The following is a 17,768-nucleotide window of genomic DNA, read 5'->3' on the forward strand; positions in this document are numbered from 1 at the left end:
TCAGCCTGCTTACTGAGTTGCCAGTCCAGAGGGTTGTTATGCTTTTGCATGTCTGACTGTATGGATTGGGGATGTCATATCCAGGAATAGCACTAAATGTTTCTATGAACTCCTGTTCTTTGGTGTTTTACCAAATAGGCACTGAGGGAAGTTAGCTCCTTTGTTACTCACAGGCAGTGCTATGTTCTTGGTCAGCCACAAGACTGGTTAGCACTAGGAAGAGAGGAACTGGAATGCCTGCTCCCACCAGGTGGGTTTAAGGAATAATAAGTTCTTTACTGTGAGGGTGGTGAGGCACTGGCACAGGCTGCCCAAGGAAGCTGTCAATGCTCCATCCCTGGCACTGTTCAAGGCCAGGTTGGACGGGGCTTGCAGCAACCTGCTCTAGTGGAAGGTGTCCCTGCTCATGGCAGGGGTTTGGAACTGAATAATCTTATTGTCCTTTCTAACCCAAACCATTCTATGATTCTGTGACTCCTCTTGTATTCAAATGCCGAACACTCAGTTTTCATGTCAGCAAGCTGCAGGGTCTGAGTCACCTTTGCCAGAGCTGGAGCTGGTGGTTACAAAGCACCTCATACAGCCTGGGGAGCAGGGCCACCCTATAGAGCTGGATGAAAAGCCCTACAAACCCTTCACGAGTGGAGCAAATCCCAGCAGCGGGAGGTGGGCCGGTTCACCCGGGCATTTGTGGCTCTGCAATTAAACGTTGGGTTGATAAGCACTGCTTCCGATGCCTCTGTTTCCTGCTTTGCAATGCAGGATTAACAGCTCCGGCCTTTCCCTGCTTTTCTACCCAGAAAAGGAGCAAGTTCTCGCTACAAGCTCCCAGCCAGAAACCTCCCCTTCCCCTTTTCTTCTCTTTAACCGCCCCCGTTCCCTTTTGAATCGGTGAATGAGAGAATGTCTAAAGCCAGGGAAGTATGGAAAGATTTCATCCCCGGAGAGGTCAGGGTGGGGTGGAAAGCAGAGGGGGCTGCAAGGGGGCAGTTTGAAAACAGGAAACCATGTGGCAGTGTGCGTGCAGGGCCCAGCTGATGTGAATGGGCTATTGAGAGGGGAGAGACGCTCTGACTGGCTCAGATGAAACAAGTTTAGGGTTTTTTTTTCTTTAAAGGAAAAAAGCTCTGCTTTCAGGCTGATAGAAAGAGGGAAAACTGTGTTTTCTAGGCAGCAAGTTGCTGAAAACTTTTGCTCTGCGTTGCAAACAGACAAGAGAACAACTAAATGGCTGATTTCCCTTTTTTTTTTGGTGTGTGTGGGTATGCACTGATTAAATCATAAGTTTCCATTCCTGTTTTGGGGAAGCGTTTGTTAAGCCTGAAGTTGTCTTTCATTCACCTGGCCTGGGGGAGAAGAGGGAAGAGTCTTTTTACATCCCCGAAAACACGTCTCTGCGCTTCTCAAGTCTCTTTCTGGACTGAGCAAACACACCAAGTGCCTGCAGCCGGAGGTGGAAGAAGCTGGCAAAGAAAAGCTGCTGCCTTTTCTTCCCCCTTTCCCTCCTCTTTCTTTTTCCCTTCCTCCCTCCGAAGGGATGAATCATGCTCCCACAACTGCAAAGAAATGCTGAAAGCCGGGAGAACACTGGTGCAGGACTAAAAAGGCAAGCGGTGACGTCCCAGCCCCAATCAGGAGGGAGTGGCTTTATTTCAGTATTTTCTTTTCCTTTTGCCCTGTGCTGTCATTAGAAACTTAAACTTAACGCAAACCCGAGCCCTGCTCTCTGCTGAGCGGTGGACTGGCTCGAGAGGAAGAAAGTACCTTTTTGCATTGTTCTTTCAATGCGTGAGGGCATGAAAGAGCAACGCCGCTGGTGACAGTATTTACACGGGATACGGTGATTGGCTTTGTGTTGTTCCCGAATTAGACCCATCGTGGCTGAGCCTACCTTCTGCCTTCTGTCTGGGAGCATCACGGTTCCTGCTGCACACATCTGGCTTTTGTTCTCTCTTCGGGCAGGATTTTCATTCTGGTGCTTTTTGGATATCAGAGTTGTCTGGAAAACCTTTTTGATTATTACTCTAACAGGAAGGCTGATGCCATTCTTAGCAGTTGCAAACCAAAATAATCCTGTATGTATAGAGCTCTCTTCAAATACCTTTTGTTTGCAATAAGTTCCTGCGTTGCCTGTACAAGCAAATCAGCTCAGAGAAGACTTTATCAGCTGGTCGCAGCTTTGGGATTTTCTCTTTCCTGCTAAGAGGCTCGGACAGGCTGAGACACGTATGTGAGAGGTCTGGAGCGCGCCTGGCCGTGGTCAGCCCTGGGTTCATGGTGGGCTCTGCTGCTCCATTCCAGCCTTTTTGGACAAAATGTACGAGCGGCACAAGAGGCGATACAGCTTGTGCGACATTTCCAAGGTGGACAGGACTGTAGATGTTGTGTTGTTAAAGGTATGGTATTCATGGATGCTTCTTTACAGGTTCCTTTCCCCATCTTGCAGCAGATCAATCTACTGCCTGCTTTACCCATGCCCCTAGCTCGACAGGGCAGAGCAGGGGAGCAGGTGGAAGAGCACTTGCCCTTCAGCATGAAGATGGTCTGAGTGCTGTCAAACCATTCCATGCCAAATGTTACCATCCCTGCAACCAGGTAATGTCTTGTGGCATGCAGACAGATACTCTTTCAGAGAGCCATCTTCCCTGTCCTGTGCCATTAAAAAGTCCTCTCTTTTGAACCTTCACTTGCAGGTGGGTTTTCTGTGTAAGGTGCAGTTAGTTTCTTATTTCCACTGGCCATTTTGGGGGTAGAAATGCATGAAAGATGTATTCAGCCAAAAAAGGCATCGTGGATTCTCCTTTGCCTCTGTTTTTCATTTGTGTTTGAAGGGTGTTGCTGTTGGTCTTACTGTTTGGGTGTGAGTTTTGTCTGAAGATGGGTTGGAGCAAGAGCCAGGAGTGGCTCTTGGCTAATTGTCCCAGTGTGTTCCTCCTCTAATCTAAAATTAGCAAGTGCTCCACCAAATGGCACAATGGCAGTCTGGGAATGTCCTGTCTCCGTAACAGCTTTTTGGAGCTTCAGCAGTTTCCTGGCAAAGTGGATGGAAATAGGAAGGCAGCCAGAGGGGCTGCAAAACACAGCCTGACTTAGAGATCTGAACTTCTGGAAGAGCATTTCCCTTCCATCTCCCCTTTCCTCTCTTTTCTGAGCTGAGGCAGTGGGTTTCTATATAATCATATGGCATCTTTTTTTGTGCTTCATGCCCTTATTTCTGAGTCAAGATAAGAACATGTATAAAAACTTACTTTAAAATTATTCTTGTTCTATTTTATATGCACTAAAATAGACCTAGCACTTGTGAACTTGCACTGTTTAGGCTTGAGTGTTTTCTTCTTTTAATTCAATGTATCTTTTGGTTTTTGGTGACACAAAAACTGTAACTTGTTTTCTCTATCACCTGAATTTCCTAGGTATTTTGAACTCATCTTAATGATGCTGGTTGAGGATTGAATCCCATAGTATTCAATCTTCTGGGCACCCTATGAGTCACTGAACGATATAGACACACTATGCACACACTACTTGTGTGAAATGACTGCTTAATAATTCTTAGGGCAAGACCTGGTACCCCTGACAACCTTCTTTATACAGAGTATGTGAATGCCTGGATTGAAATGTAATTCACTGTAATCATCTGACTTCAGTATTTCTGATGTCATCAGGTCCTTAAATTAGTTTTTCTTCAGCAGAGCTTGGATTTTAAAGCAAAATGTGGCTCTTGTTAGTTCCCACTAGTATTTTCCTAATGGAGTTTCAAAACTGTGGGTTGCACTGTCTGTTCCTCCAAGTGACTCAGTGTCCATATATGTGTGCATGTGTGCACACATTGCTGTCCCGAACATAGGCTCTACAGGCTGCAGATGGTTGAAATTGGAGGGGGCTTGTGACAGCTGTAGCTGCAATCGACTTTAGCTTGATTTTCAGTCATTCTTCGTGTTTTAGCTGGTTTCTGTATAACAGAACAGACAAAATTAAGTTTCAATGATCTGGGGATCCAAGCCAGCACTTGAGTGCGTCAGTGGCCGATCATCTCTTGACGTTACTGGGAGTTGGAGCAGACCCTTAATGATGGAGTTGGGGAGTGGCTTTTTTGTTGGGTTTGGTTTTAATTAAAAGATTTAAATAAAACTGTACCTTATCCTAGGTCATTGTATTTTGGTGAGTTAAGAGGACAGGGTTTCTTCACTGTCATGTGTTGAAAAGCAAGTAAATGTCCTTACAACAAAAGCAAACTCAAATGGGATCCATTAAGACTGTTCTGAACACATTTTAAAAAGGTACCTGCAAAATACTGCACTGCTTTCAGCTTAGCCTATAGACTGACTTGGACAATCTGTCTTTTCTTTGAGTGGTAGATGCATATGTTCTTTGCTTCATTTCAAGATGGGGAGCTCAGTAATCAGAGAATTGTTTAAGTTGGAAAACACCCTTAAGATAGTCGAGCCCCACTGTTAATCCAGCACTAAACCATGGCTCTCAGTGCCACATATTCACGTCTCTTAAATACCTCCAGGGATGGTGACTCAGTCATAACATAGGAAAGAAAAACAGCTGGTGGAGAAGGACAACTGGAACAAGCTGTGAACAGAGAGCATCTTGTGTCATTTCAGTTACTGAATGTTTATAGATGGGATTAAATTTGCATTGATTGCAACCATTCTTACATACAGTCGCACAAGGACTTTGGTTCCCACTGTTTTGCAATGCACGTGTCTTCTGAAGAGCCGGTGTGATGGGACTCAAGTTTTCCATGTTTAGATTTTTGCCTGAAACAGTGGCTTGTGAAGTTACCATAAAAACAACCCTCAGCAATTTAGGGAGATGATGCACAAATTATTTTTAGCTTTAACATTGTTGCTTCCTCCTCCCCACATAAGAAAAAAGTAAGACACAAAGGGAAATTAATATGGTAGATGCTGTGTTGGAGGCAGGACTTCATCTTTGCTGTAGCTCCTTTTGCTGCTTGCAGCAATGGAAGCACAATCAACATGGTTACTGAGCATAGTGCTTTGCTATTGTAGAAGGAAGCCTGGATGATGCAGAAATGGCATAAAAAGTTGCCATCATCTTTCTTGCTGGGATTGCATTGTAGCAGATGAGGGATATGATGTGAGACACGTGGGGTATCTGCTTGTAGGAACAATTTACTGAGCTCTGGGCAGCTACGTGCAGAGTAAAGCAGTCTGTTCTGTGTTATTCCAAGACCCAAAATGGGAAATCTCAGTGTGCCCATGTGTGAGCTGGCAGCCTGGTCTCATTTTTGTGTTGTGCCTGCTACCACAAATATAACTGTCTAGGGACAGAATACGGAAACCACACTGGCTGGCACCTTGCAAATGCATGTGAAGCTAGACAAACGCTCAAGTCTGGATGAACAGGCTGTGCTTTCCAGAGTTAGAAAGCAAGAAATGGGCTTGCTTTGAGAATGGGAGATGGAGCAATTGCGACTGGAAATGGTTTATAATTGCTCATTGCCTATATCTACATTTCACCTCTGTACCTGAATGCTCAGACTCTTTAAGTGCAGGCAGAAGGTGTAAGGTTTTTAATGACTGAGGAAGCAGTGTTTGCTTTAGCTGCTCTTCAGATGAACAGATGCCAGTCAGCTTCCAGTTAAAGATCAGAACTTGATTCATGAAATTAAAACCAGCCCAATGCTATAAAAATAATTAAGCCTTTCTGAAATTAAAGGGGCAGCATTATCAATTAGTTATTTGGTTCCTTAGCAGAGGGCTGCATTGGTAATTCTGTCCCAGCACTGGAGATACTCCTCTGGAATGAACCCTGTCCACCAATGACAAAATGCAATTTGCAGCATCCTCAGCTAAAAGTGGTATGGGAAGAAGGTCCTTAAATTAAATGAAGCTAAGGCTTCTTCCATTGTTTTATGCCTAAAATGCTTTTTCTTCTATATGTTTTTGGTTATTTGACCCATAAGCATCTTCGTTCCTTCTTTGGGGTTCTTCTGAGAGAAGTATGCAGTGTCTCATCGAACTTTGTGGCCATAAAATGACTCTTGAGCTTTAATCCTGTATCTGTCTGCACCAGTTTGGTTATTGAAGGAACAGAGCAGGAAAGAAATGTATTTATGATGATGTGGAGAACTCAGTTTTGTGTCTTGCATAGAATTAGAACTGGAAGGACAACTTCAATTAGATTAATGTGTTTTCACCTTAGGCACATGCGTGTTTGTGGGAATTTTGCACCTATTTTAGTCAAGAGATGGTTTTTATGAAAAACCATTGCTGTTATTCATAAAGCTTAATTAAAGTTTGTTGTTACCAGGACTCATAACTCTGCTGGGGAAGGACATCCCAGTGCCAAGGGCTGGAAAATGTTCTTGGGGCACATGTTCCTTTCCCCAGTTGGGACATTGCCAGGGAAAAAAGTGCACTCTAGGAATTCTGCATTGCTCTTACACCACAAAGTGCTAATTTATTCAGTCATTTGAACTGTCGTATGGTTGTAGGAGCTTCTTCTGGTGTAATCCTGGTGTAGTTCTCTTATAGCACTGCTCAGTTGTTGCTGTGAGCACAGTCACTTTGGACCTCCCTGAAAAGTTGTCCTCCTAGTGCCACTGATTCCATAAAGGTAAAAGGCTTGATGTAGCATATTCATTGTGCTAGAAGGTGAATCTCTATAGAGGTCATTGCAGAAGTGCAAGGGTTGTCACTTAGTTCCTTTTGATGTATGTTGGAGAATGGTCTTTGTGTTCCTCATCCATGTGGTATAATCTTCCTCTAAAACTAGGAAAATGCACAGTAAGATTAAAAAAATAAATTAAAAAATCTGGAATTTGCAAACAAATTGATAGGCCTGCTCTTAATAATATCAAATGATTGCCAAAGCAGTGATTTTTACTCTTAATAAGAGTTTTGTGTATATGGAGTGGTTTTGCATCAACAGCTGTTGAGGGAAGGCAGTGGAAATTCCTTCCGCCGGTGCCCCATCCCTCATGCTTCCTTTGAAAGAGGTTTGGAGGATCTTGAAAGGTGGCTTTTGTGAAGGGAGTGAATCAGCTGTTGCTTTAGTTTCTAGTTCAGGAATTAGAGGTGACTGGGTAATTCCATCGTAAATGGAACTGGAAATTTTGAAGTTGTTTGGAATAAACATTGAATTCCAGCTACATGTACAGATTTCCTCAGTGAAAACTGCCCTACAGGAAATCTTAGAATAATTAGAGAATAATCAAGATTTGCATTAAAAATAGAGTTAAAAATCATTGTATTATTCCCAATTAAAGTATTGTTTTCTGCTATTCGTGTTCTCCAGTGGATATTTCAAGTCTTTCCTCATGTCAATTACTGCTCAGCAGGATGCACAAGAGCTTAATGATAGACCAAGCAAGCTAGAATTACTCTGCTGCGTTTTTTCCTACGTGCAATGGTATTTGGTTTTAGCTGCAAGGTAAAACTCAGTCTGGAAGCTGGGGTGGGAGAAGAGAGAAATGGAAACTTGTAAATTTAAGGACAAAGTTGAAACAATGAGGGAAGATGAATCTCCTGAGGTTTGCTAGGAAATGAAAGTTAAAATCATCTGGTTCCTTCTGCTCTGGAGAAGGTGATTTATATCACTGCCGGTAAGGTTGACAAGTGCAGGCTTTTAAAATAGCAGAAGATTTCCTGAGAGGTCAGGTTGTTTTCTTTATTGTGAAATGGAAGGCAGGAAGAGTTAAGATTAAACCAGAGGGACAGAAAGAGGACTTCTCCATGGTGGAAAGGTGCACGGGTAGCAGTGACTAAGTGTTTCTAGCAAGGTTTCTGCTGTGCATTTCAAATGGCTTCTGAGAAGAGAGGTCCTGATTCTGGTTTTCATGGGCAGAGGACAAGTGCTGGAGGGGTTTAGGTAACTAAAGGGAGAGGAAGGAAGAGTCTGGGAACAGAGGTTTGCATCTCTCATTGCTCCCATATGATTGGAGGCATCCCAACCCTGTTTGCCTTGCAGGTTGTCCAGCACTGTTCTTTCCTTGTGGAGGGAGGTTTCTGCATTAAGTCCCTTAAGTTTCATATTCAGTGTCTGCAAGAAGATGTCTCTGAGAGTCAGGAAATACGTGCATGTGTGCCCAGAAAGAACAATCAAACTCCAGCTGGTGAACTAAAGCCCTCTTTGGACATTCAGTCTGCTAGTGTTTCACAGGCAAACAGAAAATCCTATGGGATTCAGTTTTTGGTGCCTGGGGATGTGCTTCCATGATTCATTCTGTGTCTGAGCTGCAGATAAACACATTCAGGCTTCTGCATGGAAAAATATCTGGTTCTCTCCTGGCGCTTTTTCAAAAGCTGTGCATTGAAACTCTGTTCCCAGAGGCTGTTTCGTATTCCCTTCTGCCATCTGAACACTACTGCATCCTCTGCTCCCACCACATCTTGGGATGCACAGAGTTGATGGGCTATAATCAGTGTGGGCAAGGCACAAAGCACATGGGGGTTTTATCATCTGTGGGCATGAGCCTGCGGTCCTGGTTGGGCTTCTCTTAGCAAAACAAGAGACTAAGGGAAAAAGGGAGGAATGATTTTGTTCCATCTAATGCGCACGTGTGCAAAATCCCAAGACAGCTTCATCTTGAATTTCTTCATACTGGTGCCTTCTCCAGCCCCTGATGTGCAGGTGCTCTTACTGTATATTATTGTATATTGTATATTACTGTATTTCCCCACAGCCCCAGCTGTCTCTACCTGCAGTCACTAGTCCTGTGTAAACACAAGTAGAATTCAGTTGTTGAGGAGGGATTCCAGTATTCAGTCTTAGGCTGTGGATAGAGAGGGGTTTGTGTTTCTGAGTGTCTGTGGACCACCCAGTTTCCTGAGAGCAAGCAGTAAACCTCCCTCAAATCCTGTCTGGGCTCGTTTTGGCATAGGGAATACTTGTATATAGTAGTGGTTTCCTTTGTTTGTGTTTTGATGATGATGATTATTATTATTGCTGAATTAGGGCTACTGAGATAAATATTTAGTTCCTAATGTTTTCTTTTGTGCAGAATCAGGTATATCTGAAACAACACCTTAAACCTCAGCGTTACCGTCTCATTGCCTTCTTTAATAGAAGAAAACAGACGTTTTCTGTACTTGGCAAAGGCACAGGGCTGAGGAGAGAGCTGGCTGGGTGATGGGAAAAATCCTCAAATCTTTCTTGAAAGAATGCCAATGTCTATAATGCATTTTCAGTGAATGACTCAATTGGTTCTATTAAAGGAAAAAATATATTGTTAATTCAGCCTAATATAGTTTTAATCTATTACCAGTCAACTGATAGGCTTGAGCCGCCTCATACTTTGCTTTCTTACTGCTCATTATTGAATAAGATGTTTCATTATTGATTGAATATCAGTGTAAATTAGGAGTAGTTCCCTTAAATTCGATGGACATGTGTTGGTTTAAAAGTGAGGAGACTCAGGCTTCCGATGATGAGGAAGGAGGTAGGTGCAGGCCAGCCAGAAGGAGGCAGAATTTGACTTCCTGTCTGAAACACATCGTTCCTTCATTTGTGTGGACTTGAGCACATTTACATTTCTCCTCTCTGTCTTCAGGCCTAACCTCTAGATTTGCCTTTAATAAAACACAAACTTGTGTGCTGCAAAATAGATTCTGCTTTGTCTGGACAGAAAGGAATATTAACATATTTATTGACTTTACAGTCATAACGTGATTTTTATTGGCTCTGCAGCTCTTTTGAGACAAAGAAAGTATGTCTAGATTCTGCAGTATGAAGTTTAATTGCTAAGGTTTGATACACTCAGCCTTGCTGGGAACAGGGGTATCTTTCTTCTGTTGAAAGAATCTGAACAGTGAGCCACTGTCCATGCAGCAGTTAAAATTCAACATCTTTATGTCACTTTGGAAAACAAAAAAATCATTGTTTTTAGCATTGGCTTACAAAAGCCTTTCTCAGACTTCAGGCTGCCTCTTTCCCTCTCCACCTCTCATTTAATGCACACGTCCTATGTGTAAATTGAGAAGATGGGTATGCAGGTGTGTGTGTGTTTGTGTGTTGAGGAGGGGTGCAGGGAAGGGTGAGATCTTAGATGTATTTACATATAGGAGTCTGATGAGATCTGGGATATGTGCATAATGCCTATATGTGAGCAGAGGCAGCAACATCATATATGTACGTCATATCTGAGAAAGCCTATAGAATTTGCACAGAGGTGGAGAGGTCACCCCAAGACTTGGCTGGTAGATAGAGCATGAGGTCTCCTTCACCTCTCTTGGGACACTCTGTCTCTTATTCCCCCTCTCTTCTCCTTCCCTGTCTCCCCCAGCAAGAGCTGCTGACTGGGGAAGGTCACATCATCCTAGCTGCTGGAGGATTTTAAGGGCATGTTGGATTATGACCTCTCATATTATCACTGAGCCTGACTTGGAGCAGCAGAAAGGGACTAGTTGACCTGTCAAAGGCCCTTCCAACCCCGTTTTGTCATCACATAAGTATGGAGGAGGACAAAACCTAAGGAAGAAAAATGCGCTGTAGAAAGTAGCTGATGGGTTGACTCTGCTGGGTGATGAGCAGAGGTGTTGGCAGGAGCCGCTCCACTGAGGGACAAGGGGATACAGCCAGACTGGTGGGTGAGGAGCACCAGCCAACTGCAAATAAACAGTTCCATGATCTCAGCAAGGAAATGAAGAAGGACATGGGTCATTAGTCAAAGCAGTAAGTCAGGTCAGGGGTAGGAGAGTGTTGTTTTTCTTTATTGAAAGAAAAAAGTAATAAAAAGGAAAAAGCAGTGAACTTCATAATGGGGGAGAAAGGAGAACAGTAGGGGGATGAGAATATGACAAGGGACTGCAAAAATGGAGCAGGGTCATGGAGGAGATCTGAGGACAGGTCAGAGGCAAAAAGGAAGTAATAAAAATCCCTGTTTGACAGAGAGAGGGAAAAGGAAATTATTGCAGAAAAGGAAAATCAGGAGGTTAGGAGATAGGAGAAATAATTTGCATAAATCAAAGTCTTCCATTTCCAGTAGCTTTATTTTAGCTACAACATAGCATGCAAGGTCCTGTGTGTTGAGGCAGGTCAGGAGGGGAAACTACCTCTAGATTTCATGGTGTGGGGCATGGGATTGTCCAGGTGAGACTTGCTTGCCTTTGACAAATAAAGGTGTTTGGGTAAGAGAAACCACGTTGCTGCTGAAGCAGAGAGAGCAAAGGGGCATCCAGGGGCTGTAGACAGGATTGATGGGAAGCATGCATTGGATGAGCTAAAGGTTGTGAATAGTCTAGCAGACTTCAGAGTCAATGTGTTGGACAGCACAACATGAGAAGGAGTAAAGCACAGGCAGAGAGGGAGAAGGCTGAGATCAGTCATCCTTCCTGAAAGACTGGATGTCACAGAAGGGCTGAGGAGCAGGGTGACATGATAAGGGCTTATGTTGAAACAAACCATGTGATGTGACTTAGTGTTAAAAAGGGGGTTTCTAACAGCATCATCATTTCAGTTAACGACAGCACAAAGTGCTTTGTGTTCTCACCATGACCTGGGCACTTCCCTAACCCTCTTTTCCACATTATCAGAGCGCCTTATTATCTTTAAGGTAATTATAGCAGTATAGGTGGTAGGGAATTGCTCTTCTGTAGATAGTGAGCCAAGGCGTAAAGCAGAGGAGTGTCTTGTCTGCAGTTGTGCTACAAATGGCAGTGAGAATTGAAGCCAGGTTTCTTCAATCTTCTACTAGCAGCTTGAACATTGTCTCATCCTTCCTCTGAACTCCTGCTTTGAGCGTGAGCCACCCTGAAGTCATACTTTCCACGGAGAAATGAAGTCTTTTGGAGTATTTTGATGGTTTATTTAGCGATGCTATAAAACAGAATTAAGCCACAACAATCTATCTTCTGCTCGATACAGAGTGACACTGCAGAAGAGGATAATGTTGGCCAGAGTGGCCTCTGTCTGATTTGCTCTGCTCTGTTTTCCAGATAAACCGTGAAAGCTGGTGTTCTCTGGAGCCATGTACTGATTCGTCCCTCCTGGAACGCAAGCGGACACAGGAGTCTCCAGGTGAGCAGTGTACCAGTGACAGTCCTGTGGTTCTCTTCATCTTCCCTTCCCTTCTTCTTTCTGATGTATTTGTCTCAAGGGAGATAAGATGTAAACTAAAGAAAATGTGTCATGGATCTGCTGTGAGTCATTGCCTTGCACATGGCTGCAGCACTTGACTTGCAGCGAGCTGTCTGCTGTGTCACCTTCTGACATAATTATGTTATTAAAGTACCTCGATATTTCATCTTTTCTATTAAAATGTGTGATGGGGCACACAGATGTGTTTTTTAGCTAAAAGGATAAAACAGCAAAAGCAAAACAACAGAAGTTTAAACTCCTCAATCCGTATTTAGATCCGAATCAGTGACTTGATTTTTTTCCTTCTTTTTTTTTCCCCTTCTGAAAGTTGCCATCATTTCCAGGCTTCAGGAAGCAGGAAGGCTGTTAAGAGCCATCATTCCCACACCCTGCCCACCAGCCATGCTGAGCTCCCAGCCCTGCGAGCTGGCTGGTGCTTTCTGGCTCTTCCACTGGGACAGAAAATCTTGTCTGGGCAAGTTTCAAAGAGGGATTGGTGTCCAAGATAAGGAAAAAAGCATTTCCTGTCATTGAATTATGCATGTTCAAAACAAAAGGAGTAAATTATGAGGGCCCTGAATAGGGACTTAGCTTGGACTGTTCACAGAGAGGACACTTCTTGCCTTGCTGTCATTACGAGCAGGGGTCTCGCATGAATCTCCTTCAATTTAAAGACTTGAAAACATCACTGAGTGTCAATGTGAAATTCAAACCCAGTCTTTTCAGGGTGTAGGCTAAGAAGGGATGATGCAGGTGACTGACCCGAGGGACTTATTCTAGGTAGAAAGTCTAGCTCCCATCAAAGATAAAGAACTTTTTTCATTTAAAAATGAATAGTGCTGTTTAGACTATTCATGAAGAATGAAGAGTTGTTCCAGGAGTGTTTTGCAGGAGAACCTGTGGAATCACCATACTGCTTCCTAACTGTGTCTCCAAATTATCTTGCCTCATGGTATGATGTTTTTACGCTTCAGGCAAGAGTTACTTGCTCCATTTGGTTGCAAAATGACGTGCACTCATTGACATGCCAGATTCGTAATCCTGTATTCATATGGATCAATATCAGTTAGATACTTATTATCTAATCCAGTATCATACAATAGAAATATAATATTTATTATGTAATCAGGTAGCCATATATAGCTATATATATTCATAATTACAGTAATATATGTCTGTAATGCAAGCAGAAAAAGGCAGGGTTTAAAGTTGCTTAATGTGCCCTCCAGTCAGACTGAAGCAGCAGTTCTGCAGGTTCTGGCCTTTCCAGAAATCACGTTGTTACTGCACATGCATCCCTCCAGCTGCAATGTTTTGCTGTGCAATATAGAGGGGGCAAGAAGATCTGACAGCACCTTACAGCAGTAAAACCATTATCTGTTGTAATATGGCTAACTTAAAACCATACCACTTACTAGAGAATTGGACCTTTTTCACCTGCTGAATAATCCAGCTGAAATGATTGTACGAGCAGAGTCCTCAAATCTCAGAAGTTAACTCCATAAACTGTAGCTTCTCATCTTCTGTCAGTGCTTTTGAAATGAAATGCCTTGGAGGGGAGTGTAGCAGATACGTAGCTATCAGCATGGAATTGGAGGGCTCAGCCCTGCCTTGGAGGATGCAAGGGTTTGGAAAATGTACGTAAGAGACTTGCTTGGAAAGTTTCTTCCTAGGGCTTTTTACTATGTAATTATTATTTGCCTCTATGTTACTTATGTGCAGCAGTGTGCTACCATCACCATTTTATTTTCCCTTGCACTTACACAGAGAGGAACAGATAAGCACAGTTGTGCTGTAAATGAGCCAGGGGTGTATGTGTGATGGGATTCACAGTCCCCATATCGTGGCAGTGCTGTCACCAGGGCTCACCAGGTCACAGGTGTGGGAGATAAGAGCTCAGTATTGTGCAATGCCCATACAGTTTAAAGCAAAGCAAGTAAACCCAATGAGCTAATAGCAAAAAAAAGGGAGGAGGAAGACTCTCCCCAGACATCCAGAAATAAAGGAGAGTGGAAGGAAGAGAGGGTTTGGGAATTGATTTCTCAGCGCAGACAGGTTGAGGTGTGGGGGTCCCCATCACACTCGTCCTCATCATCCTTCCCCATTTCCTCTGTCCCTCAGAAGCTGATGCAGAAGAGGCTTCACTGCCTCTTGTGATTTATCATCGGGGTGAGGTATCCGTCCCTTGGAGGAGCTGGACCATCCCCACTGATTTTCCACTGGAACGTGGCTGGAGCCCCTTTGCTTTTCAGTCTGGGCTGTGGAGATGCTGTGCCCGTGCCAGCTGGACAGCCGGCACCTCACAGCCTGCCCTTCTCTTTGCTTTTCCCTTCTGGGTTTTTTTCCCCCTCCCTTTTTCTCTTCCCCCTCCTTTCTCCTCCTCAGTGATGGAAAAGCAGTTCAGATTTTCCAGGTTTACCGAAAGGGGAACAGGCCCCGGGAGCAGCCGTGCTGCCTCCAATAAGTGCTTTTCCAATTCTCCGTGGTGTGGAAACTCCTCTACGGAGTAATGGGGTTTCCGACTGGCTTTGGCTCCCCTCTGCCCTAGACGGGGGCAGCCCCACTGCCATCAATAAGTTCCCATTATTTTCTCCAGCAGCAGAGTTGTGTGTTTGATAACTCCTGTCAGGAGCAGGCTAAGGATGGGGAAGGGAAAAAGGTGACTTGGAGCTACCTGTCATCATTGCATTGATGTCTAAGCTTGATGTCGCCAAGGATGGAGTTAGGTGTAATTTAAGAGTAAACCCAGCATTTTATTGCCCTGGCTCCTCTCCAGGGAGCTAAGTGTGGTTTGGATCTACCGAGTTAGGGGAGGTTGCAAGATAACACCTCTGGCTTTGAAATAAGCACTAATAATTAGAAAATATTTTAAGCTGGGAGCAAAGAATGTTCAGTTATTGCCAAAATTTTCATTAATGCTTTTGCCTGAAGGCTGAACAAATGAAATGACATCCAGGCATTCTTTATGCAAATACCTGTCTGTTAAGGGTTGTGGAGAGGGAGGCCAGTAGTGTTTTCTGTGCTGCTGATCCTAAATACAGAGAGCTGGAAGCATTTTGGTAAAAAGAGATGCAATGTGTTTGTATTTCAGTATCAGGAGTTATGAAAGCTGAGAATTAAAACCAAACCCACTTCATTTTTGAATCTTAAGAAAGTAAAGCTTGTCATGGGAGTCATACTGCTGATTTTTCAGTGACAATTATAGAAGGAGGAGTGAAATAATCATCCCAATGTGCATTTAAAGCACCTTGGCACTGAGAGGGAATTGATTCTTTAATTGAGAAAGCAAGCAAATATCGAGTTGTATTTATGTCTTTATTGAATATGACTCCAACTTTGTACTTGTTGCAATCAGTGAGAAGCATCCTGTTATTTTCAGCGTGGGGTACCTGATAGCATATTTATTAGCACTTCAAGGAACAAGCATGTATGCCTGTTTAGTGCAGAATCCTTGTTTCCACCATGTACTTCAATGATGTGCATTACAAAGGAGTTTTAAACTCTCAAATTAATCATTAGTAAATTGCAGGCACAGTTTGGGGAGATGAACATTATAAAGCTGTGTTTGCTCTTGGGTTTACATCCTTGAATTTACAGAGAGCCTGTGAGTTGGATATACTGGTGCTATAGAAAGCATCAGCTCATAACTCTTTCTGCTTTGCTCCTATAGAATGTGAGAACTTCTTGGAGGATGGGCTGAGTAGTGTCTGTGCCTCGTCACAAGGTGGTCTTAAAAGAGAGTCTGGGAGCGAGTCTGACCTCTTTCCCTTGCCTGGTGATGGGATGGAAGACCTTGTCTTTGGAAAGGTAGGAAACCCGGGTTGGGATATGGTTAAAAACATCTCCAGAGCCTCATTCAGTAAACCTATACTGCAGGTGCAGATTGTCTTGGTGAGCTAGAAACCTGGAAGCAATTATCCTAGAATGGATAGATGGGAAGGATCCGGTCCCCTCTTTGGATGCAGCAACAAAGGGATGTTTTTACTTGCAGCAGAATTCCAGAAATTTTGCAGCCCCCAATGTGAAATAGATAAAAGTAAATCTTGACTGTCCAGAAGTAAATCAGGCACTAGAGGAAGTCGAAGAAAAGGTGGATTGTCTCGCAAGGTCATTAGGGATTGGATAGATGATATGAAAGCCATCTTTAACTCCTGTAACAAAGAGCTTTTCTCTAGCAAACGATGACCTCTGTGCTGACACCTTCAGATTATATACTGTAATTCTCAGAGGAACCAGTGTTCTTCTGTAAATTCAGCGTGACTCCCTGGATAGGAAGGAAATATACTGAATACTGAAGGCAAATTCCAGTGAATAGTTTTGTTGCCGGGGTGACATACCTCCAATTGCGTGCAAGTAAACGTTTTCATGTTTGCTTAAAATCAACAGCAGAAGTTATTACTAACCTTAGTCATTCCTGTGCCCTTTGTGTTGCTCGCAGCTGAGAAGGGGAGGGAGGAGTTGGTGAGTCCTGTGATCCTCCTGAACAGGGGTTGCCATCCTGTAGCATCAGTCTTTTGCTGGTTGCATCAGAACAGCCTGGATTTATTCAGTGTGGTTCTGTTTTGCTTCTTAACAATCACCTTGCTGGTAATTTGGACTCTTCTTGACATGGGTAGGTTATGAAAAAACACCCAGAAAGAACGTAGTGATGCAGAATCAAAGGGGACATGAACCTTCTTTAGAGCAGCCATCACCATTGGCCTCCACTCCATGAAATCATAGAATCATAAACCCCATGCTTAGGTTCAGCTCCAGCATGGTTCCTGCTCTGAAAAACTAAACTTTCAGAGTAGTTTTCACACTTGTTTTCAGAGAAGTACATTTAACAGAACAAAATTCTGTTTAAATCAAATCAGATGATGGAGAATATTTTCCAGCGGGACGGGAAACACCACAGCCCAAGCTAAGTGATCTCATGGGCTATAAATGAACAGTATAGTCATCCTTAATGCATGTGGTAGGGCACAGAGCTCACCAGCCTCTCCCTTTCCCATCTTACCCTCAAAGTGATGTGGGACCCTGCATTGTGAGACTATAAGGCTGTTTGGCAGAGCACAGACTGTCTTCAATTTCCTTGTGTAGAGTGGCACGAATTATGACAGCTGACTACCATTTGAGCCTGATTTAATGCTTCTGTGGGGATGCGTGGGAGAAGAGAGCTGTGGGAACACAGCGCATTTTATAGTGTGCAGAATTCCACCTTTTCCCTTTCTTATGGGGAAAGCTTTGTTCTCCAACGGTGAGAAAGGAAAATCACAAGTTAAAAAGAATAGGTAGTGCAATGTAGTAGGGATGCTGCAGGGAAAGGAGGTGGTGGTGGGGAAAGCAGATCTTCAATTGCCAGTGCAGAGTGGGCAGAGGGAGTAAATTACTCTCTTTATAGAAAGAGAATTTGTTAATTTGGCAGCATTTGCATTGTTCTCATTATGCAGTGGATTGCAGACTTCATCTACAAGTGGGTTTGAAAGGTTGCTGAGTTGAGTTTAGGAAGTTATTCAAAGCTAATCCGGTTGCTTTTTCTTGTCTTGCTTTGCTGACTAACCTGATCCCTTGTCTCCTTTCTCAGAATTCATCTGAGTACCTTTTCTACAGTTAAAATCAGTTCTCAAAGGACCCGAGACACTAGTTTAGTCAAGTGAGCTCAGTCCTTAATTCATCTTTTGTTTTTAGACTACTGAGCCCAGCTGGTAGAAATGCAAGTTATAACTGTTCTT

At 43.4% G+C, this 17,768-nt stretch overlaps 1 protein-coding gene across 1 annotated transcript in view; it reads left to right on the forward strand.

Annotated features, from left to right (window-relative positions):
- The first annotated feature begins 2,315 nt into the window (after window positions 1-2,315).
- The window catches only part of AKAP13 (A-kinase anchoring protein 13), a 73,273-nt gene continuing 57,820 nt past the window's right edge, over window positions 2,316-17,768 (forward strand). The window contains exons 1-3 of the mRNA XM_031048621.2: window positions 2,316-2,396; window positions 11,913-11,994; window positions 15,725-15,861. Of these exons, the coding sequence (XP_030904481.2) occupies window positions 2,316-2,396; window positions 11,913-11,994; window positions 15,725-15,861 (300 nt within the window). The remainder of the gene's footprint in view (window positions 2,397-11,912; window positions 11,995-15,724; window positions 15,862-17,768) is intronic.

This window comes from Melopsittacus undulatus, chromosome 9, assembly GCF_012275295.1.
Source record: "Melopsittacus undulatus isolate bMelUnd1 chromosome 9, bMelUnd1.mat.Z, whole genome shotgun sequence".
In the NCBI taxonomy this organism is placed as follows: Eukaryota; Metazoa; Chordata; class Aves; order Psittaciformes; family Psittaculidae; genus Melopsittacus; species Melopsittacus undulatus.